The 23,511-nt window shown below is 34.9% G+C and overlaps 4 protein-coding genes across 5 annotated transcripts; 1 reads left to right on the top strand and 3 right to left on the bottom strand.

Moving 5' to 3' along the window:
• Positions 1 to 401: 401 nt before the first annotated feature.
• Positions 402 to 3,824, top strand: LOC141642229 (protein SINE1-like). Its single transcript, XM_074450954.1, has 3 exons — positions 402 to 656; positions 1,351 to 2,712; positions 3,145 to 3,824. Exons 2-3 carry the CDS (start codon positions 1,360 to 1,362, stop codon positions 3,562 to 3,564), a joined length of 1,773 nt encoding a protein of 590 aa, XP_074307055.1. The 5' UTR covers positions 402 to 656; positions 1,351 to 1,359; the 3' UTR covers positions 3,565 to 3,824.
• A 284-nt stretch (positions 3,825 to 4,108) lies between these two features.
• Positions 4,109 to 6,048, bottom strand: LOC141642230 (photosynthetic NDH subunit of subcomplex B 2, chloroplastic). Its single transcript, XM_074450955.1, has 3 exons — positions 5,576 to 6,048; positions 4,559 to 4,999; positions 4,109 to 4,427 (listed from the first exon to the last, which is right to left on the bottom strand). The coding sequence occupies exons 1-3, from the start codon at positions 5,999 to 6,001 to the stop codon at positions 4,230 to 4,232; spliced, it is 1,065 nt and encodes a 354-aa protein (XP_074307056.1). The 5' UTR covers positions 6,002 to 6,048; the 3' UTR covers positions 4,109 to 4,229.
• A 982-nt stretch (positions 6,049 to 7,030) lies between these two features.
• LOC141642228 (YTH domain-containing protein ECT4-like) lies at positions 7,031 to 12,180 on the bottom strand. Of its 2 annotated transcripts, none has more exons than XM_074450953.1 (9): positions 11,975 to 12,180; positions 10,889 to 10,945; positions 10,416 to 10,492; positions 10,156 to 10,288; positions 9,732 to 9,799; positions 8,273 to 8,848; positions 7,954 to 8,166; positions 7,684 to 7,830; positions 7,031 to 7,571 (listed from the first exon to the last, which is right to left on the bottom strand). In XM_074450953.1, the coding sequence occupies exons 2-9, from the start codon at positions 10,914 to 10,916 to the stop codon at positions 7,356 to 7,358; spliced, it is 1,458 nt and encodes a 485-aa protein (XP_074307054.1). In that variant the 5' UTR covers positions 10,917 to 10,945; positions 11,975 to 12,180; the 3' UTR covers positions 7,031 to 7,355. The 2 variants fall into 2 exon arrangements, with proteins under 2 accessions (XP_074307054.1, XP_074307053.1); XM_074450952.1 differs by having other exon boundaries at positions 8,273 to 8,851; positions 11,975 to 12,119.
• A 2,959-nt stretch (positions 12,181 to 15,139) lies between these two features.
• On the bottom strand, positions 15,140 to 17,912 carry LOC141628315 (uncharacterized). The gene is made up of 2 exons (XM_074441474.1): positions 16,793 to 17,912; positions 15,140 to 16,601 (listed from the first exon to the last, which is right to left on the bottom strand). The coding sequence occupies exons 1-2, from the start codon at positions 17,904 to 17,906 to the stop codon at positions 15,241 to 15,243; spliced, it is 2,475 nt and encodes an 824-aa protein (XP_074297575.1). The 5' UTR covers positions 17,907 to 17,912; the 3' UTR covers positions 15,140 to 15,240.
• Between the last annotated feature and the right edge of the window lie 5,599 nt (positions 17,913 to 23,511).

The raw sequence follows: 23,511 nt of genomic DNA, 5'->3' as shown, positions 1-23,511 counted from the left end.
CGAAAGAAAATGGCCTCCCCATTTAATCAAAAGAAACGGAGAGAAACTCTCCTCGTGGAATACCAAGTGCAAGAGCGCGCAAATGAGGCTTACTTAACAAATTCAAACCACTACACTACAAAACTACTGTATTTGTCTATTTATCGACCGTCACTCTTAAAACGGATATATCGTCGTTAGATTAAAATAAGTCAAATATATATCATTTGCAATTTTGCATAGATAAAAACAAGTCTTTTGCTAATATCTAGATTTTTTATTTTGTCTTATCTATGAAAATAATAACTATTTAACTCGTCTTTTCCGTCTTAAATAAGAATTTTTGTTACCAAAAAAAATACAAATTCAAAATACTCGAGTAATTTTCTATTTGAAGCTCCTACCAATCTACCATACCAAACATTTAATAAAACCCTAAAATTAATAAAACCCTGTTTTTATTTTCTTTTATCCTTCACACTATACCACACCTGCTTCCTCTTCTTATTTTCAACCCAATTTCAAATTTGATTCACTTTCTTTTTTTGCATGGTAGATTTTCCAACATTTATTTTTCATTTTAATCTCTTTTTAAAAGTGAAATAAATAAAGCACAAATTCAAACTTCAATTCTTTTTTTTAAATTCATCTGAATTTGGAGATCTTGGATACCCCAGGTAATTTTTTTATTTTAATTTTATCTTCCATGTTTATTTAATTTTGTTAATTATTAAATCCTCAAAGGTTAAATCTTTTTATTTAAAACGGAGAATAGAAAGTTGGGTTTATATTTTTATGTAAAATAATTAAATGGGCAGCTGAAATTTCATAAATCTGAGTTACATTCACTTCAAAGTTGTGTTCTTGTTCATGTACATTGCTTCAAAGATTCAATTTTTGAATGTTTAATTAGGAAACTAAAACATGGGTTTTGTTGCTAATAATCAAATGTAAACTGGGTTGTTTGTATTTTGTTGGATGAGTTAAATTTATTTTGAATTTGATTTACTAAATGTGTATTTCCTCCGTCTCAATCATTTGTTTATGTTTAATTAAATTGCGATTGACCAAGAATATAAAAGGTAAACAAATGATTGAGACGGAGATATTAGAATTTTAGCCTTGTTTGATGAGTGAAGTTTTTGTTTTTTTTTTATTCTTGACTTTTTGTTTGACTGTTAATTTGAATTAAGCTTACAAATGTGTATTCCCTCCGTCCCAATCATTTGCTTACGTTTGATTTCAATAGCATTCTCAAAGAATGGTAAACAAATAATTGAGACGGAGATAGTAGAATTTAAGCCTTGTAGTGTTGGGAATATGAAGAATGCAAAAGTTCTGATTTTAATTTGGGTTTGAAATTTTGAACAGGTTTAGAAAATGGGTAGGAATTTAAGCCCTGCATTGAGTCAAGAACTAGCAAATCTAGGAAAAGGTGATGAATCTTCCAAGTCTGCAATGAAAGCATTGAAATCGTATGTGAAAGATTTGGATTCGAAAGCGATTCCACTGTTTCTTGCTAAAGTTTCGAAAACTAAGAATGCCGGTTCTTCTTATGGGGAATGCACTATTTCTCTTTATGAAGTTCTTGCTAGAGTACACGGTCCAAATATCGTGTCTCATTTAGATGATATAATGTCTACGATTATTAAGACATTAACGACGAGTGGAGGGTCATTTCCTCTACAACAAGCCTGTTCTAAGGTTGTTCCTGCCATTGCGCGGTATGGGATTGAGCCTACCACACCGGAAGATAAAAAAAGGCGTATTATTCACTCGCTTTGTAAGCCTCTTTCTGACTCACTTTTATGTGCTCAAGAGAGTCTTTCTTGTGGTGCTGCGCTTTGTTTGAAAGCGCTTGTTGATTGTGATAATTGGAGGTTTGCTTCTGATGAAATGGTGAATGAGGTTTGCTTAAAGCTTGCTAGTGCTCTGAAGGATACACCGACTCAAACAAATTCTCATATGGGTTTGGTCATATCGTTGGCTAAGAGAAATAGTTTTGTTGTTGAGCCATATGCGCGGTTGCTTGTTAAAGCTGGACTGCAGATTCTAAACTGTGGTGTGGCCGACAAGAACTCTCAAAAACGTTTGACTGCGATCCAAATGGTGCATTCCTTGATGAAATGCTTGGATATCAGGAGTATTATCTCAGAACTAGAATCGATTGTTGAGGAGATGGAGAAGTGTCAATCTGATCAAATACCATTTGTTAAGGGAGCTGCTTTTGAAGCATTGCAGACTGCTAGAAAGTTCCTAGCAGATAAAAGGTCGGAAATAACTGATTCCGATGTGATATCAGTGACTGGATCAAACTTGAGCCGTAGTCGTATCAGTAATGGCCGGAGGAGAAATTTGTCGAGTTCTGGTTCTCGATCTCCTTTATCTGGGACTGGATCAGCTTCTCCTTTATCAGGGTCACCCGAGTCACAGACACTTGACTCATTTGTTGTGTATGATTCTTACATGGGTTCTCCTATATCGACATGTCAGGCTTCGTGTAATGTGAATCATAGTAAAAAAAATGCCCACAGGAGGCTTTGGAGAGGAAATGGATGCGTGGACGTATCTCTCAAGGATGGACTTTTTTCAGAACTAGCTCGTGAAGGATCAAATTCTCATGCATCCACTGAGCATGATGGAAAATCTGGCACTTATGCTTATCGGTTTCCTGGGTTTGTGCCAGGAAATCAAGCAAATGGAGGACTGAGAAGCCGAACTCCTAGCCCTCAGGTAATATTATAAAATCGTTCTTGCTTATACTCATCATTGACATTTATCTGCAGTATAACGCATTACATTGTGTCGTAGCAGTGGCAGACAACATCCCTTTGCAATGTAGCAATAACATGGTTTGTAAAAAAATCTGTATTATATCTGTGATTGCTGGTTATCAAACAGTTGTATCTATTGCTGTTGAAGATCTCGGCTTATATTGAAGTATGGAATTTTACACGATTGGGTGTGTTCCTTATAAGCGAGATTCTTCATGTCATTCAGAAAGAGTCAACAGTTTATACATAATCGATTTTTTGTTTCGAGTCAAGTCAATACGCATATTTCACATGTGTACTGGAAATCGCGTCTTTGTGTTATAAACAAAGGGGTAAGGCTACTTGTTCTATGTTTGACATTCGCACTTTGACACTACTATGGTGATTTCAGAGAACAAACTCTCAACGAAATGTTGATAACATCAAAATATACACTACTCCAAGGAAGCTATTGCGCTCACTTCAAGACGATGATGAGAATTCCGACTATTTTCATTTTGAGAATGAAATTAGACAGTTTCGGAGCCCTGTAACAAAATACAGTGAATGTGACTCCTTCAACCAAGATGGGCTCAAAGACAGCAGTGATTCTGAATCAGTGTCATCGACAAAAGACGTGACTGTAAGACAGGTCCCTAATCATAAGCTTCAGGGGAATGAAAACCACTCACTTGAGGTTGTCAAGAACTCAGGGTGGAAGATTTCAAAAATGTTCGTTTTCTTGTTCATGTTGCTGGTACTTGCTGCGGCTTTTGGATTAGTCTTGTGGTCTGGTGGTCAAGATAGGAACCAGACTCTGGTCCCTACATAGTGTAACATATGAGTAGCATGATTCCTTATCATGAAAACACAGCCTTAGGGTTTAGTGGTCGGTAAATATACCGGCGGCCAGTCAAGTACTAGTCTGAATTCTGTTAAATTGTACTCTAGTTCGTATTTGTATCTGTCCGTAAATTTTTTCCCTGAACTCTGTTCAGCTCATAATGTATGTCTGTCTGACAGAGAACAATTTAGATTCGCTACTTCAGTTGGCATACATGATATGAAGTCGGAGGTTTATCCTTTTTCTCAGTTCTGCATACAATTAGGGTTGGTATGGTCGCAGACTTGCAGATATATGCAAGGTAAACGCACGGTTTCGTCATGTTTGTACACTGATAGTCTGATACTACCTGGTTTTTCAAAGACACCTACTTATGGCAGCCATTGACAGGTATCAAGAGTCCGATGTATGCAGTCTTACTCTTCTGAGTTATGATCGACAAAAAGACTCTTTCTTGTTAACCCGTAATGAAATTTTGTAAATAATTGCAAGGTTGCTCGTGAATTTGTCGTGTATGTAGCATGTATGTTGATTTCTACAAATGTGCTTAGCTTTGTATATAATATCCCAGATAAAGATTGAAACTGATAAGCTACAATGATATAAGATGGAAGATTTAGACTGTCATCTTTACAGAGACTGGTATTTATGAACTATGTAAGATTATCATGCTCGATAACCTGTGCGCCTCTCCACGTCTCCCCGGGATCTACTATTACTGGAACCAGCATGGAAGCAGGACCAGTGCAAATGAAGTAATCCCTCCCATACTTGTTGGAGTATGATCCTGGGCTTGATACTATGATGTCGTCGTAACCCATTCTTATCACTCTATAAAACAGCTCCTTCCCCTGAAAAACCGAAAACAAAATACAACTGAACAGGCAGAAAAACAATTCACACGAGTATTTGAGACGAACCTCTTGAAATGTTTCAGATAAAGTTTTTAGACAAATTTAAGGACAGTGATGAACTCAATTACCTGATCAATAATCTCATATTTAGAAGGCGGAGTTCTGTAGAATGGCTTGGATCTCTCAGACGGAGGAGCAGTATAAACCCTGCTCATCTTATCCTTCAGAACGGTAATAGGCTCGTCTTGTGTAGTCCATTGACCAGGTTTATTAGGAGGCTCGGAACCCATTGAGAAAAAGCCGGGATCATCAGCTTTCATGGCCTCAGACGGAGAGAGTAACTCGAAGGGCGAAGATAAAGGAGGTTGGGAACAATAAGAACATCCCTTAAGTCCTTGAATTCCTGAGCCTGATCGTCTTGTGAACTTGAAATGGCTAAGTATTGCACTGGTGAGCTTTACTGGTTTTTTCCCGTTGTTCTTTACTATTACCGCTGATGCCATGCTCTCGAGATATAGCGACACAATGTAGGTTATTTCGAGAGCTCCACTCTTGCAACTTAGTTCGACCTGGCAACAAAAAGAGAGGGAGAATGTAAGAAATACTCTCCTATGTATCAGGCAGAACTCAAAACTGGCTTACATTTGCGATATCTAGCTTCAGACGGGCCATTTTGGTTTGAAGCAGTAAATTGGGATTTTGTAACCATTTTACAGCCAAATGTGACCACTATTGAAAAGTAAGTTATCATAAGTTGTAACACTAGCTGTAACCATTGTGGTTTCATTCATAAATTGGTCACATATGCCCGTCTTAAGTTTCAGACGAAAAGAGGCCGTCTGAAACAAGAATTTGCGATAACTGAATACTGATGGTTCAGAATGTTTGCCTTTTACGGTTTTACCGATAGTAAATTTTGTCTATGCTCTGCAGTAATAGCATATTGTGTTTTTCTACTTTGCCTCGATCATTTCTCGTCAACCATTATTGTGTAAACTGTAAAGTCATAAGGACAGTTTTGATACTGACGGCTTTTAAACTCTGGGATATGACTACCAGTCTACCACAATTCACACATTTATTTTTACCAGCTAAGCTAAGCGACATCTACTCATTGCTACTTGGAAATCAAACTAGTATCAAACCTGAACAGCATCAAAAGAATCAGAATCAGCATCTTTGACAAACCATTCACATCCTGAAAGCACAGAGCTTGTCGTCGAAGAAGTAACATCATTAAGAAGCAATGCAACTCCTCCTTTAGAAGGTGCTGCAAGTGTATACAAAACCTCTTCAAAACCATCATCTTTCCAGTAGACTTTCGGCCTATACGAAGTAACATGTGCATTGGGTATTTGCAACTTCAGTGAGCTCCCATTTCTTACACTTAGCTCAACTGCAGGAGTAATTGTGCCTGTATCAGCTGAGTCTAAGAATTTGATGCCTTTTCTTCCGAACTGGTCGTTGAGAGACTCGAGTAGCAAAGACGGTGAAGTGGGTTGTGTTGAGGTTGAAGAGGCTTTGCAGAACGTCGTCGGTTTGAGGAGGGAGAATGGAAGTAGTGAGGCCATAGAGTGATGAATGGGGTGAGGTTCCTCATCCTTTGTTCTGTGTTTGTGACCTGTAACAAGTTTTAGGATGTGGGGCTGTTTCTGTTTTTGTTTTTTACATAAGTTGAAGTTGTGTGATTGTGTCTAGACCTTGCAAACAAGTTATTCAAGCCGGGCCAGTTGCTTCGTTTCATTTTTATTGGTGAGGTCCGATTAGGGGTATTAATGAGACGAGACAACTCGGTCAAAACTCGGCTCGTGCGAGCTTGACTCGGGCTCTGGCTCGACTCAAAAGCTTAACGAGTCAAGTCGAGCGAGCACTGGCTCGACTCGAAAAGCTCGCGAGCGGCTCGAACTTGTGTGATTAGATAAGAAATAGCTCATATGTTATAGTGGCAAATATTTTTAAACATATAACCTTCGGGCATTCTTATCGGAAGAAAAAAAAAATCAAAAACCTGGCCTCATATGTTATAGTGGCAAATATTTTTAAACATATAACCTTCAGGCATTCTTATCGGAAGAAAAAAAAAATCAAAAACCTGGCCATTATATGTAGGCTTGATTTGAGCTCGAGTTTGGCTCGAGCTCGCATTAAAGCTGGCAAGCTTGATAACGAGCACATTTTTTTCAAACTCGGGTAAGCTCGGGCTCAACTCGTTAACAACCCTAGGTCCGAGTCAAGTAATTTATATTAGAGATTTTTGTTTAATGTAATATAAATGCACAGTAATTCCAAATTGGTAATTTCATGTCTAGTGATTCTGAAGTAGTTGGTTAATGTTCATATTTACCGACATTGAATACCCATCAACACTCTAAAGCAATATCCTCCAAAAGAGCAGCACAGATTTCAGACGAAACGAGAGCATCAAGCTTCAAGTTTATCAACCATTCAACAGGAAATGACAATTCAATAATTTCTTTTGAGACGCAGAGAAATGTGAACGGGTATTTGTTAGGATGAGGTCGATTCCCTTTGAAGCGCACAAAAAATAAGACCATGAAAATTATTCAACTTGCCCTTAAATAAACCCCCACCAAGCACAATGAAGAAAACATTAATAGCCTCCGACTAACACAATCTTACGTTTCTCGTACTCAAGTTTACACAACACGATCTCTCAGAACCACAGTCCACAGAACTATAACCCGCAAAATAGAATCTGGGCTGGCAAAACCTAACACATTTATATAAGGGCCAAAATGAGAAAAATAAAAAATAAAAAACGAATCCACACCTAGCAATTGTCCCCAAATGGTAAGTAAACCTAAAGGTATAGCTAGATTAAGGATCAAAACTAGAAACTACACCGGCTCTCACTAAGCCATCAAAAACCTGTCGACTGCAAGCACAGGAACAAGTCTCGAGCAATCAGCAGGCTGAAGCAACTTCATCGGAAACACCACTCTTTTCTGCTTTGGTACCTTCGGTAACCTCAGCAGGAGAATCCACCAGAGTATTGGAGTGACCATTGGGTAGAGGTTCTGGAGCTGATCCCTCGATAAAGGCTGCAGCTGCAGCATCGGCGTCGTGAGATTTCATCATTTTGTCGTCTCCTGCGGCCTTGTCATTTTTCGCGAACTTTGACTGCATCATATAAGCATTGGAGAACTCAGAATAGGACGGAGTGAATAATAGACTCCAATAAACCCATGCATTAGATGGAGGTACATGAGTAACGAAAAAATGAAACTCGTACCTGTTTCTGATATTGCTGTTTTTTAGCCTTCTTCTCTAGCAAGGCTTTTTCTCTTGCCTCATAAAATTCGAAATCATCAAGAACACTAGTCTTGCTCAGATGAGACTTGAAAATTTTGACAACCTGGACTCCCTGCTCAAGCTTAACCTGCAGCACCAATAACAACACATCAGCATTGACTAAAACCACAACAGAAGCGATGTCTTGCCACAAAGTAAGGCCACAATGAAAGAGCGAGAAGCAAAACATATCTAGGGTATTGTGTTTTACCTCTTGTGTGTCTCTGCTATTTGTAACAGGCTTGTTATCATTATTTTCTAGAGTGATATGCTTTAACAAATTGTTCGGTACATCCTTGACTATGTGCCACTTAACAGGAAAGCAGCCGGACCATTTGTCTTGTTGCCAGAATTCCATGCTTTTGTTGAAATCAACAGGGCCAACCATTTCTGCCAAGCCAACAAATTGTCCACTAGCATTTACCTGAAACCATGAGACGAATATATGATGAAGTACCGAATTATTAAAAAAAATTAAAAGCAATGACGAGAGAACTCCCGGATAACCAAATTAAGACTAAAACACATACCGAAAATAGTAAGAACACAGGGCAGTCGTCAGGCTTTCCTTTGGCTTCCTGATATGCAGCATCCAGTTTCTTGTTTCCATTGGGAGTACTGGCCCAAACATTGTACTTGATGCTTTTGTGAATATCATCCTCGCTATAAGATTTAATGACAAAAAATCTTACATCTTTGAAGCTCTCAGGGAAGTCATCTTTGTTATATTGCTCCTTGTCAGGAATCAAAGATGGCTTCTCTTCTTTATTTTCCGTTTTGAGTGACAAATCCTGCCCCTTCACTGCCAATTTAACTGAACCAAAGCCTAACTGAGTCTTTACACCCCTTGCTCTAGGTCCCTTGCTCAATTCGTTTAGGGTGTCCTTGTTCTCATTCCCATAGGTAAAAAATCCATTGTTATAGCCTTTGGAAGGATATTTGTTGTCAACTGTCCTGTAATTGTTCCATGACTTTGGGTTGTAATAGTTTAACCCAAACCCTGAGCCACCCCGATAAGTATTTCCGTACTGAGCATATGTAGGATCAGTAAGCTGTGATCTCCCCATGAACCCGCCAGCTTGATTCATTCCATTGTTTAAATGTCGCTGCTGAAAAAACACGAAATTAGCACTTTAAACTGTGTAACGGCTGTTGCTTAACTACATCATACTTGAGTCCAATTTCAATTAAGTGGGTGCCCTTACAGAAACCAAAAAATATCCAAGACATGACAAAAGAAATAGCATGCAAAGTAACAAGAATCTACCATCTTCAAAAGGGATGAGTTCCCGCCATTTTCCAAGTTTTTGGATCTTTGAAAGGACGGTTAATAAGAGATAATAAAAATGTTCAAGTCTGCACTGACACAGCATTCACAAAGAAAGAATGAAGCACCAAAGCTTGAAACCAGGAACTTCACAAAGAAAGAATGAGGAAACAATCACTCACAATAACATTTATCTTGTGAACCATAGTTACTTATGGAGGAAATTAGCATGAACTTATTTTAGTAACACAGATTTTCTCGAGACAGTCTCAAGATAATACTATTATACGAGACTGAGCTAGATAACGATCAAAATTGAATAATTATCTTTTGATTTAGTTGGTTCATGGGTAACAATGGGATGGTCTGACATAATATTGACACGGGACAATCTGATAAGAGACTACTTGTTGAAGTAAAGAAAGTAATCATAAATGAGGATTAAAACACAATAATGGTATCCACTAAAATTTGCTCCAAAAATTTAAGTTTCTCTTTCACACAAAATAGAAAAAAAATATTCACAAATACAGAGCGACTAAATATCTCAGACACAACACACAAGTTGTACATGCCCCAACAACCAGTAACTGAGAATAAGTTCTAAAAGCAGCACAAGCAAATTTCCAGAGTACATTAGAGACCCAAACAGAAAAATAAACTTACATTGACAGCCTACGAGTTTGTGACTATTCAAACAAAATTAAGTAAGGTTCACTTACTGAGTGCAAATCAACTCCGTCATGATTAAGATATCTATAATCATTCCATAAGCTAAGCTCATCATAACCTGCACCAGAAACAAAGAAAAGGAAAACATAAATCAACCAACCGTGAAAACCACTAACAGATTCGATCCACTAAAAGTTTACAAGAGCTTGTATTTAACAATAACTTGTCATTGTCAATGTTGTCATTTACGTCACATCACTTGTGGTTTGGTTTGTAAACTAGGTAGAAGGGATTAAGAGAGGACAACAATGATGAAGCGGTCCATTAGCCCACTTTTGGGTAAATTAAAATCCCCCAACATAAGATAAAACTGGAAGGAACACTCCCGGTCTCTCGCCACTCCCCTTTTTAGTATCCAAAAAGAAAGTTCAAAACTTTCGGAATTAACAACAGTATTGTCACTGTAGCTCATACCTCCGTAATAGTACGGGTAACCGCCAGCTGGGTAGTACATGCTGAGACTGTTGTAATCCTGGAATGGTATTGCAGACCGCTCATATGGCTTAGCCAAGCTATTTATGGTGTTACGAGAAGCATATGAACCAAACTGCAAGCAGAAGAGTATTCAAGCATATGGAGTCAGTTTATCATCTCAAACCTCGCACGTTACTTTTAGTATAAAAACAATGTCAGAAGCTAGATTCCGACATCAACCAGCATCCATTAACACTCACCTTTTTTGGATTCTCATGTACGTCAAGCGATTTTGTATGTGAATCCAGAGTTAACTTCTGCAACAACTCAGCGGCATCTGTAACATCACAAATTAATTAATTGATTAAGCAGTTGGAAAGAACTTTGTGAGCAAAGAAAAAACAAATTAGAAGAAAAGCGTAAAGTCAAGTCAAGTCACACAGATGACCACTGCCACTCCAACTCTGTCGGAAGTGTTTGACACAAATGTGAAATGCCTGTCCAAGTGTCGCACTCACAGAGTGGACGACATAGTATGAAGAATCATAGTACAGTGATGAATAACAGTATAACACCTAGTTAGTGGAAAACTTAAATACGACAGGTTGACAAACATCGATACGCTGGGACAATTAAACTTTTTTACAGTGAACTCCACAAAGCAAGATGAAGAAAACACAACAAGAAAGGAAGAAAAGAATCGGAAGTGAAGGAAGAAAACAAAGGGCAATACCACTGGAAGGTGTACCCATAGCTGCCATGACGTGCTACCACTTCGCAATATATCAAGCTGTATAGATAAAAATTTAGTCATAAAAATTGTCAGAATTCTCAAGATAATATAATTTCAATACAAATCAAACATGGGAAACACAATCAAAAACACATGTCGAGTTATGACACCATGTTCAACCACCAAACCATGACTATCTAAAAAACATTTTCTTTTTTTTCGAATGGAATCAAACTCAAAAACCACACAATTCATTGTTTTCTCATTTGAATATCAAATAACAAACGAATCTACAAAACTCCAGTAACAACCCGACTAGTTACGACAACTAAGTATTACAAATGATATTTCAAATACATGTAACACAATAAAAACTTGATTTAATTCAAACCGACAAAATATCATCCTAAATTTCACACCAAAACTGCTAAAAACAAACAAATCCAACACAATTAACAGTCTAAAACCATGAAAGACACTTTCTTTCATTGATTAAAGCACAAATTAACAACTTAATTCCTAAATTAAACACCTTTTCATATCAAAATCAATGAAATCGTCTTGAAACAGTAAAAAAATGATGAACATAAGAATCATCAATTAGAAAAAAATCTGATAAATTCGACACAAACATTTAAAACCACAACAAAACTGCTAAAAACAAACAAATCCAAAACAATTAACAGTCTAAAGCCAAGAAAGACACTTTCTTTCATTGATTAAAGGACAAATTAACAACTTAACTCCCTAAATTAAACCTCTTTTCATACCAAAATCAACGAAATCCTATTAAAACAGTAAAAACTGATGAACATAAGAATTATCAATTAGAAAAAAGCTCACGAATTCGACCCAAATAACAAAAACCAAACAAAACCCACAACAAATCTGAAAAAATCCTTCCAAAAGATTAGATCTGAAACGAGTTAACCCTAAACCGAAAATTAAATCTAAACTTAAACCCTAGTTCATAATCATAAACCCTAATAAATTTAAAAAATCAGGGAAAAATAAAGGAAGGAATTAAGAAAATAGATCGGAATTAAGAGAGAAAAGTTGAGGAGGGAATTTGTGAGGAGGAATTACCTGAGGAGGATCTGAGAGTCAAATTAGGGTTTTGGCGGCAGGAAAAATTGGGGAGAACAATTGAAGAGAGAGAAAGGCTTAAAGTGAAGAAGGGAGATTTGTGGAAAAGGAGGCGCCGTGTGGGTTTTGGACCCCAACATATACCTCTTTCCATGGGTTTTGGACCATCCCCTATTTATTATTTTTACAATTAATTTTGAATATTTGAGTTTTAATTTTTACTTTAATTTGATTTTATTCAGTTTAGGTAAGGTTTAGAAATGCGATATTGATTCGTTTAATAGGCATGACTCATGAGTATAGCGGTATAAATTAGGATATCAAATTTTAGGTTAATGTAATTATTTTGACTCTTTTTAATAGGGTTGGTAAAATTGATTTGACCCGACACCTGAATTGGAGATTCGAACTTTACCAGATCCAGTATAATTCGGTTCGAATGTTTATTGTTGCAAGCTGATTATGATCCATAAGTAACTTGATAATAGTTAACCCGAAAAAGACCCCGTACCCGACTAGCTCGAATACTCGAATCCAAATTGACTCGATCCATAAATAACTTGATAATAAACTTGTACATGTAACTACGACACAAACCACTAAAAATTAGCCTAAACTTCATAAATATAGGTGCTGTTTGGCCAAGCTTAAAAAGTGTTTTTACAATTGAAAAAGTAGTAGTTTGGCCAAACACGATAAATTAAAGGGTTTTAAAAGTGCTTTTGAAAAGTCAAAAACTGATTTTTCACCCCCAAAAGGAGAAGTAGATAATTTCTACTTCTACTTTTCACATAAAGAACCAAATAAGCAAACAAAAGTTGTATTAAAGTAGTTAGGCCAAACATATAAATTTTGTGAGAAACCACTTTTACAAAAGTATGGCCAAACAACTAAAACTTTTCCGAAAAGTAACTTATGAATAAACTCCTTTTGAAAAGGAAAAACCATTTTCCATAATCAAGGCCAAACATCACCATAGTTGCGCCTTACAAATACAAGTCGACACTTCTTGTACATTGTACACGACCTCCACACTCTACAAGTTGCGCATGCCTCTTCCGCAGACCATATACGCATACTCTCCTACTTTCCTACGGCGAATTTAAATCAAGGATACAATAAAGATTGCGCCCAAAATTTCTGACATTACAAAAATCAAATGACCCTGTCAATCTGTCATTTTGTATTTCATTTATTTTATGATACAAATTTTGTTGTAATAGCGGTAATTCAATCACAAATTCAATTTCATAACTTGTTTGGAGACGGGCTAACTTTAAACTCGAATTCTTAATGATTTTTGAGAAAAATTCATGTAATTGGAATTGAGCAAGGGTCTCGATCGTTTTCAAACCATTAGACCCAAATCTGACCCGTATTCAACATGTCCAAAAAAGTTAGGATCCATATTCACCCCAATGGTCGGGTTTTCTGGACATGGGTCGGATCTAGGATGCTTTGTCATCCCTATTTGCGTTGTATTCTTGGTAAAGTCGTTTGTTGAGTTCCTTAAATCTGCTACTTTGAGATAAGTTGCTGCGTTTACTGTGATTCAAGTTCAACATAGACACGTTTGCGGTTAATAAGTACATAAACTAAATAAGTGTGAGTGATGTTAATTAAATTAGAAATAGGGTGGTAGTTAGTAGTAGAGGACATATTAGGTGGAAATTTGTAAAATATGAAACATAAATAGATGACAAATAGCAAATTTTTCTGTTTGCTTTTACTTAGATCTATGTGGATAGCTATTAAAATTTCCTTATGATATGCTCGGCTATATGAAAAACTCTTAGTCATACCACGCGAGCTAAATTTATGTACAACTGTATATCATAACCAAATTCTGTTACCTAGATTTTACTTTGTTATTGATTTTAAGTATTGATATTCCAATCATTTTGTTGGTATAGGTGTATGATGACATGGTTGTGTTAAGGATTTCAGAACTATTAAGCCAAAACTAATTCGGAGGCCTACTTATTATTATAACTAGTTAATAACTAGTCAGTACTTATTTTTCTAGCTTTTTGGGATACAAAGTCAATTATTAAGGTTTTGGAGCCTAACATTCTAACATTTAAATCTCCTATAATTAGTGTGCTTAAATGCATTTCATAGTTTTCTCAATTTTTTTTTTGTAATTTCAAATAAGGATTTCGATTTCCTATTTGACTTCTTAGTATAATCTTTAATACTGTATAATGTAGGATCAAAATATTAGAAATTCAAAAGAACTAGAACTAACGAAACAACGAGTAATATAAGTAATATGAAAAAAAAAATCAAGATTTGAAGGAAAAAAGGATGATGGAATGATATAACCTCAAAATACGAAAATATCAACCAGAACTAAGAACTAACCGTAGTTGATTTGATAAATTTCATTATTAATCCATACTCTAGTGTGTTATTCCACAAGGAAAAAAACAAACTCCGTATTTGATAATGGTTTTGGAAGTGTGACTAAGTAGTTTTTAGAAAATGTAAAAAAAAATTATATAACTAGATTATTTTCTTCGGGGACCTAAGTGGAAGATTTTATTCGGGGTCTAAGGAGATTGTCTAAAATGTTTATAGGTTTTTATAACCACGATAATGACATGACACACCCCTCGTGCACCTAAAAAAAATTATTCGTCTACAGTTTGGATAGAATAAAAACTACATTGACGTAATTAGATCAAAGGGACGATGTCTTGGTTTGCAAGGGACTAAGGTCGTGTCCATGTAATCGGATCTAAACAAGTTAGAGAGTGTGGTGCCGTGTACTAGTGCACTTAACTACTTAAGTTAACCATAGTGCGCACCGAGGGAGCTAGCCTTGTCGCAAAGGGACTCGGGGATAAAGCGTGATGCCTCATTAAAGTGGTCATGTGCGACTGCGCGAGGATATACAATCAGGACAATCAGTTTGAACAATCAGCTTAGACCTCATGCTATCTGCAAGTCATAGTACATTATACTCGTTTAGAAGTATCCGACACGAATGCGTGTCCATGTGTCGGACTCGGCTATTTTTTTAAAAAATATGCATTTTTGGGTCTAAAATGAGGTGTCCAAGTGTCATACCCATGTCCGAGTGTCGAGTGTTCGACACGGGTACTCGAGGAAACTAGAAGAGTCGGAGTAACATAGATCACAATTAGTCGACACAGCATCGTTATTAGAACAGGTCTCTCACTAATATTAATGAGAGACCGTTTCTCTTTAAGAATTTGTGATTTACTACACATACATCATAATTCAAAACCATTCTCAAAATCTTAAAATGAAAACCAGCTTTTAGACTTCCTAAGGCTAGACTGTTTTTTAGGAGTAACTTCTTTGAAACTTAAAAACCCAGACATATAAACAGTAGCAAGTACCACCACAAACCCTGCAGGAAATCCTATCTGTGCAGCCATCCAAGAGAACCATTCCTGTGCCTTGTAAACCGGCTGAGGCGGTGGCGGTGGCGATGGTGATGCATCTTCAGGACAGGCCACTTGAATTGAGAACCCACACAACCCTTCATTATTCGCGTAAATTCTTGGATCATTCAAAGTATCTAACTGAGGACTATCAGGGATTTTTCCTGCAAGCCTGTTATTGCTCAAATCTAAATTGTTCAACTCACTTAAATTAGAAAATGTCGCCGGGATTTTACCAGAAAGTGAATTATATGACAAATCTAAAGTTTCCATACTTTCGAGACTCCCTAATGTTGCTGGTATATTACCAATGAGATGATTATGTGACAGATTCAGTAGTTTCAGACTTTTAAGCATGCCTAATGAGCCAGGAATCCGACCTGAAAATTTATTGTTTGACAGGTCGAGTATTGAGTAGAAATCAATATTGTATTTTGATAAACCTTGTTTGGAATTCTTCCAATTTACTGTTAAGTCTTGGAATGGAATATCAAAGCTGAATAATGCTGACGAAAGCGAGGATATGTGAGGAGGATTAATCATACCAGGTAAATTTCCAAGATTTGAAGGGATGTTTCCTACAAGTTTATTTTCTGAAAGATCGAGAATTTGGAGATGGGTTAGGTTTGAAAGATTGCCAGGGACTGATCCTGTCAAAGAATTGTTTCTAAGACTTAAGGTTTGCAGTGAAGAAAGTTCGGATAGAAACGGTGGGATTTCACCCGAAATTCTGTTATTTTGAAGATCAAGGTGTTTCAGCTGACTAAAGTTTGTCAAATCCTTAGGTAAATGACCAGAAAACTCATTATCACCCAAGGACAGTATGACTACGCCAGGGCCGAATCCTGTGGGAACCTCACCGGAGAATTTATTGGACGACAGGTCGATGAAAGCGAGGAAAGACAGTGGGGAAAAGGTTGGAAATTTGTCACCAGAGAAATTGTTTTTAGATAAATCTAGTAGTAAAAGTCGGTAAATGTTAGGCAGTGTCTCAGGAAATGGCCCGGAAAAGTTGTTATCAGATAACATTAGTATCATAAGATCAGATTCTCCTATAGTATCAGGTAGTTCTCCTGAGAAGTTGTTCCTGGACAAGCCTAGGACTGACAGACTTTGGGATCGGAATAACGTTGGTGGGAGAGAACCCGATAGCTTGTTGTCTGACAGTATAATTGTTCCGATTTCCATTTCAGCTAGCCAAATTGGGAAGTTACCTGCATTTGTCAGTTAGATTAGTCGTAAATAATAGGAATAAATATAATAGTTGGGCTTCAACCATCACCACATGGTATCAGAGCCAGTGTGACCGAAGGTCACGGGTTCAAATCCTGGCAGCCTCCAATAACTCACGAAGAGAATTTCAGCACATGGTATGAAAACTCGTAAATGGCAAAAGGTAAGTTACCTTCGAGATCATTCTCACTGAGGTCTAAGAAATCCAAGCTGGTTTGATTAGATATCCAATGAGGAATTTCCCCGGAAAGCGAGCATGATCTGAAAACCAGCTTAGACAGCTGAAATTTCGGAAAAACTGTAACTGAAGTATCCCAGAATAGTGCATTTGATCCAAGATCCAATATTTTAAGCATTTCTAAATCAAATAACCATGCAGGAATTTTTCCTGAAAACCTGTTGTTATTAAGCTGAAGGACTGTCAGACTCGAAAGCTTAAAAATCGATCTTGGTATTCCTCCTGTAAGCAAATTCCTGCTTAAGACGAGTGTTGACAGATTCGACAAAACACCAATATCAGCAGGAATTTTTCCTGATAATGTATTGTTACTCAAATCCAGAACCTCTAAATTGATCAAATCCAATATCCTTACAGGAATTTCACCAGACAGTCGATTCTGTCTAAGCGACAGGTTTCGCAATTCAGTAACTTCTGCAATCTGATTCGGGATTTCCCCGACTAAAAAATTCTCATCTAAGCAAAGAAACTGAAGTTTCTTTAGCCCACCAACAGCAGAACTCAATGTACCAGTAAAAGAGTTACTGCTCATATCAAGATACTCTAAATTCTTCAAAACAAACAATTCTCGCGGAATAAATCCGCTAAAACTATTCATTTTCATATCTAAATGAACAAGTTCACTCAAATTTGCTAACCCTTTTGGAAACCCACCACCAAAAACATAATTATAAGATATATCAAGTGAAATCAAACTTGTTACGTCGAAAAGTGGTGTTAGTACATTTGATGAAACAGTACTTAAAGATGTTATATCCATAACAAGTGAAGGGATTAGATTGTATAAATCAAGACTAATAACTTTTTTAGATGATTTTGAAATGTGACATTTTACAAGATCCCATGAACAACAATCTAAGCTTGAATTTTTCCATGTTTCTAAGCCTGCAAGAGGGATGTTAGATGACTGGTTTAGGTTTAGTTGTGTGATTAGTGAATGCTTAAATTGAAGAAGGGATTGTTTTTGGTTTAATGGACAGCTTAAGGAAGGGATTATGGAAAGATATAATGTAATGATGATGATGGTTAGTGAGGTTAACCATGACATTTTTTCTTGTATTATGATTATGATGGAAATAATATAAAACACAAATGTGAGAAGCTTTTATATTGTTTTATATTAGATGTAAAGGAGTGACAGCACTAATATTTAATAATCGACCATTGAACCACAGGAGGTGGATAATAATTTAACCAGTAAGTTTCCCTTGTGACGGGTATTTCCGATAAAACAAAAATAGAGTGCCTAAGGAGTTACAAATCACTTGTATTCCCTCTATTCCGGATTTCCGGTCACTTCTTGTTATTTTCCATTTTGGAGTGTCTTAGTCAACTATTGTCCTTTCTATTTTAAGAATGAATTTGATGAGCAATTTGGGTCATTCAAACTCCGAAAAGGCTACACATACACATTGTGTACAAATTTTTTGTACACAAACCACTAGCTATGTACCACGTGGCAAACCATAGTTACTACTCCGTATGTTAGATTAATTTAGGGTTAGGTTAGTCATTTTGCATATATAGTTAATTAATTTATGATTAGTTTTATTTCTTTATTTGATTTATTTTGTTTCCATTTAAATTTAGTCAATTACTTAAAAATAGAATTATTATCATAATTTATTTTCGCAGTACAAATTTTACTCATTATAATATTTGTTGCACAAATATTTCCATTAGTATACCCTCAAGACAAAAAAAAAAAAAAAAAAAAAAAAAAAACTAATCTAATTCTCTCAATTTTTTGACCATACAGCCTCTCAACTTAATCAAACAAAATAAACCACAAAGAAAATGTAAGATTAGATTGTCTTGTAACAAGTTTTTAATTCATCATTAGAAAATATTGATTAAACATTCGTTATTAAAAGTTGCAATAGAATGAAACCCAATTGATATTCAACTAATTAGCCCCAATTTTTAGGGTTCACGAAATTCAATTTCTAGTTGTAGCACTATTCGACATGGGTTCTTCATATACAACTTATTGCTATCTACAAGCGTAATCTATAAAATTATACTAAAAGGGTGACCTTAAATAGCCACGTAGACAAAGCCACATAGGCGAAGAAAAAGCCACGCGTGCATTACGAATGTCACATCTATAAATCTATATAATCTATACTATATAGTTAAAAGGCAACTTAATACATTTAAGTTTTTGCCATGTAGGATTATCATAATTAAATTATATTAATTTATATTGTTAATATTAAGGCTAATTTAATAAATATATTAACTCATTATAAGGTTTAGTAATATTTTTTTTGTGTGGAAACCATAAGATCATGATTTAAATTATAAAAATAAATTAAGAATTTAGTCTCATCATTTAAATCATTCAATTTGTTCATCTAACTCCCCTTAACCACAAAGATAGTAGCTAAAAGGTCTGATATGTAGTAAATAAAAAATCTAATAATTTGGATTATAAAGCTACTAATATCTACAAATTTATAAATATAATTAAAAGGAAAACCAAAATATCTATCATCATCAATATGTCATATTTTAATTACATATACAAGATAACTTTTTAAACGACTTTCATGCAAAGTGGAGTTTGTAAGAAACAAAAATTAATAATAATAATAATGCAAACCTTTTACATACCATTTCTCATTTTCCCATATTTATGTTTATATTAAATTTCATAATAATGAAAAATGGATGCTCAAAAGTCATGAACTTGATCTTTATTTATACCTATATTAAATTTGATAATAATGAAAAAATAATATTTAATAGCCATAAAACGCATCCTCAATTGTTTATATATTTTTTATGGAAGGCAAAATTTGTAAGCAAAAAATTTCTTATCTCTATCGTTAGTAGAATGGTATGTGTCACCGATATTATTAACTAATTTTTTTTTTTATTTTTTTATGGAAGTTTCATTGGGTTATGAAGTGTTCATCACATTTTCAATTTTGCGTATGTGATTGTTTTGTTCTCATTTAGGTGTTATCAAGATTATTTATTGTGTTAAGCTCTTCCAAGGTAAATATAATTACATCTCTACGATTTGATTATCATTCCCTCTTTTTTTCATTACTTAAGGTGAAACTAAGTTAATAACGATAATATTGCATAAAACAAATTCCACTATTATTGTGTTACTTTTTTTTAATAGGTATGATTTATTGAAGAAAGAAGATTATACGGAGAAGTGAAATACTAAGATTGCTTAAACAACTATATTTTACATACTAACTAAAATTTTTTAGTTCCGCAATTTATTATTGTATTAGCTTCAATTTTATGGGGGTATGAAATGTTAGTTTTGTCATAACATTTCTAATTGTGTGTTTTATGTTATTTTCAGAATTGTTGATGAAATTTTGATATCTAATTTGTGAGGGTGCTCTATCTTTGGGGATCTTTGTTTGATAATATAATTTTGTTTAATTTGATTATATGAATACTTATATTATTAATTCATTTTAGCTTGCATTGAGTTACTTTAATTTTGATAGGGGTATCTTAGTATATCTAATGTATGACATTTTAATTTATGATAAACTGTTGTATAAAAGACTAATTGAATTTATACAACCCTTACAACATGAAAACCATAAATTAAATTGATCGTAGTATGTTATTGTATTAAATCACTAAAGTATTAGTACACTAGAAACAGAGCAGCCCGTGAATTTCACGGGTCACAAAACTAGTTCTTTAATTAAAATGCACAATTACTAGGTTTGATTGAAAATTGTGCAATAAATAATGGACTTATAAGATGAAACGTATGGCACTTGGATAAGTGTTGCCATTTGACTATGATTAACCAGGCAAATCATTGAAATTTTAGATTATGTTACAACTTTACAATGTTGTAATTGCAGAGAGGAAATGACAATTTGAATGTGTAATTTAGATGAGAAGGAGAGAGATGCGGATTTAACAAAAAAAAAGATAGAGGAAATGAGAGGGGTAAATTAGGCCTCTATTGACGAATTTGGGTTCATCATTAATTATGATTAAAAAAACCGAATTAAATACTAGATCAAACCAATTTCAGGAATTGAATTAGGGTTCATCATCAATTGATTAAACGATTTGTTGATTAATTGAATTAGGGTTCATCAATTTTACTAATAGCATTCAATTAGGAATTGATTATTTGTATAAGGATTCATCAATTTAATTATTTGTATAAGGATTCATCAATTCTGGCTTACTCTCTGTTGAACGGTTTGATTATTTGTATAAGGATTCATCAATTTTATTAATAGAATTTAATTAGGAATTGATTATTCGAATAAAATTAGGGTTCAAATAATTACGTTTTTTTCGAAAAATAAACCAGTTATAAAAAAAAAATTACTAAACCAGAAAATACAAAGTAATTCCTAAATTCCTTTAATCAATCCCTAAAATCGTTGAATCTAAATTGGGAATTTAGAAAAATAAATAAATATAAAAAAAAAACTAATCATAAAAAAAACTAACCATAAAAAAAACTATCCATAAAAAAAACTAACCATATATTAGTTAACTACATTTGCAAAATGACTAATCTAACCCTAAATTAATCTAACCTAACTAACTATGGTTTACCACGTGTCAAGTAGCTATTGGTTTGTGTATAAAAATTTTATACACAATGTGTATGTGTATCATCTTCCTTCAAACTCAATTTGTTCCAGTTGTCATTTATTAATTAGCCCCCTCTTATTTCCTTAGTCTTTGTGCCAAAACCAAAAGGATAACAATTGACCGGGACGAAAGAAGTATTTATCTAACCATGTGGGTATATCTAACCCGTCACAAGCTTGTGAGAGATACTGTCCATTATAAATGAGAATTCGTATAATTTTCACACAAATAAGGAGTATGAAAATTATTGAGAATTGAACCCCTCTCAATATAAGTACACAAATTCTCATTTGTGACGACGATATCCGTCACAAACTTGTGACGAATACGTTTCCTTTCATAAATGACCCATAAAAGGTAAGTGGGGAATCATATGGAGGGTGTCCCACCTTGTCCCTTCTCCCTTTTTGTGAGAGGTCACAAGCTTGTGAATTGTGACGGGATTAACCCGTCATAAGCAAGACTAGCTATAAGAAGTATATAACTAAAAGGTCTTCCGCTGACTGAGAGTCAACTCCTAGGGTAAAGTAAAGTCATTTAGTAGCCATTTGACTAATGGGGAGATTGACTTGTTTGGTAGTGGTGTGGTGAAACTAAATTGTGTGTTGTCAAAAATGGCTGCTATATGTGCCTCACAATTTCAATCTCAAGATACTCCGTACTCAATTACACCAGACTTTGGAAGACAAAAACAAATTCAAGTCGGCACACTGACATACCAAAAATAACACTTGTTTTTTTAGCATTATTTATGGTCGTCGGAAATCTTTGATATTATTTTTAATCAATAAGACAAAATATGGTCATGTGAGATCTTGTTTATTTATCGTCATGAATGCTATGAGAATATCAAATTTTTATAATTTTTAATGATGTGTAATTAAAGATATTCACGTTGGAAAACGTGTCTCGGCAAGTGTGATAAAACAACTGTTACCTTTGGTTTGGATCAGGTACGGCCCAAGCATTGTTCAATTCGGTTCACCGCACCGGGGCCCAATAGAATTGGGGGCCTCATCTGAAAGAGTCATTATAAAAGTATTTAAAAGGGTCCTGCTATACGTCGTCGACAAATTACTAAATATCGTCGACAATTAACGTAAATTTTCAAGTTTGCCCTCCATATCATAACTCCATATCCGTGTCACTAAAAAGCAAATTCCGTCTCAAAACAGAAATGCAATTTCCGTCTCACTAAAACACAAGTCACCGTCTCACTAAAATATTTCAAACAAAAAAAAAGGTCGGGTTTTGTAATTAACAACATGAACGGGAACGATTTTAACAACGATTCCAACAATGAAGCTAGTAACGAGGTTAGTTTACGATTTAGTTTTGTTAAAAAGTTATGTTTTATTATCGTTTGAATCCCGAATTAGGATAGATGCCATGAATGTAGACGGAATTATGATAGAATTTGTGACGGATTTATTTGAAAATGCAATTGAAAAAAAAAAAAGTAAAAAAAAATAAACGAACTGGGCCTGGACGAAGAACTTTTTCGTCCAGACCTGGTTTTGGACGAAAAAACCCTTCGTCCATAATGGGCCTTGGACGAAGGATTTTTTCGTCCAAAACCAGGCCTGGACGAAAAAAATCCTTCGTCCAAGGCCCATTATGGACGAAGGGTTTTTTCGTCCAGGCCTGGTTTTGGACGAAAAAATCCTTCGTCCAGGCCCATTTTTTTTTTTTTTTTTTTTTTTTTGTTTCCGACTCGTTTTGTATAAAACATTTAAAATAATTTATTTCCGTCTTTTTTTGTATAAAACATTTAAAATAATTAAATACCGTCTTTTTTTGTATAAAACATTTAAAATAATTAAATACCGTCTTTATATTATAAAACAATTTATCTTTAATATTTCCGACTTGTTTTGTTTAAAATAACTAATTACCGTCTTTGTATTATTTTTATATTATTTTTTATTTACTCCGACTCGTTCCGTAGCTAATAATTAATTAATAACTAATTTATTGAAATGCGTGCGCAGGTGATTAACGATGGAGACGGTATTGATTACTCAGATCATTTTAAGACTAGCTTGTTC

This window comes from Silene latifolia, chromosome 2 (genome assembly GCF_048544455.1).
Source record: "Silene latifolia isolate original U9 population chromosome 2, ASM4854445v1, whole genome shotgun sequence".
Classification (NCBI taxonomy): Eukaryota; Viridiplantae; Streptophyta; class Magnoliopsida; order Caryophyllales; family Caryophyllaceae; genus Silene; species Silene latifolia.
This window is presented reverse-complemented; position numbering and strand designations above follow the sequence as displayed.

Bases quoted from the DNA above. Each gene is read 5' to 3' on its own strand.
- LOC141642228 (XM_074450952.1), bottom strand. From the start codon at position 10,916: ATGGCAGCTATGGGTACACCTTCCAGTG. The intron at 10,493-10,888 runs GTATTGCCCTTT...GTGATGTTACAG, and splicing joins TATGGGTACACCTTCCAGTG to ATGCCGCTGAGTTGTTGCAG. The intron at 7,831-7,953 runs GTAAAACACAAT...TTGGTGCTGCAG, and splicing joins ATAGCAGAGACACACAAGAG to GTTAAGCTTGAGCAGGGAGT.
- LOC141642230 (XM_074450955.1), bottom strand. From the start codon at position 6,001: ATGGCCTCACTACTTCCATTCTCCCTCCTCAAACCGACGACGTTCTGC. The intron at 5,000-5,575 runs GTTTGATACTAG...TTTTGTTGCCAG, and splicing joins ATTCTTTTGATGCTGTTCAG to GTCGAACTAAGTTGCAAGAG. The intron at 4,428-4,558 runs GTAATTGAGTTC...TCGGTTTTTCAG, and splicing joins AATATGAGATTATTGATCAG to GGGAAGGAGCTGTTTTATAG.
- LOC141628315 (XM_074441474.1), bottom strand. From the start codon at position 17,906: ATGTCATGGTTAACCTCACTAACCATCATCATCATTACATTATATCTT. The intron at 16,602-16,792 runs GTAACTTACCTT...TGACAAATGCAG, and splicing joins CAGTGAGAATGATCTCGAAG to GTAACTTCCCAATTTGGCTA.
- LOC141642229 (XM_074450954.1), top strand. From the start codon at position 1,360: ATGGGTAGGAATTTAAGCCCTGCATTGAGTCAAGAACTAGCAAATCTA. The intron at 2,713-3,144 runs GTAATATTATAA...TGGTGATTTCAG, and splicing joins GCCGAACTCCTAGCCCTCAG to AGAACAAACTCTCAACGAAA.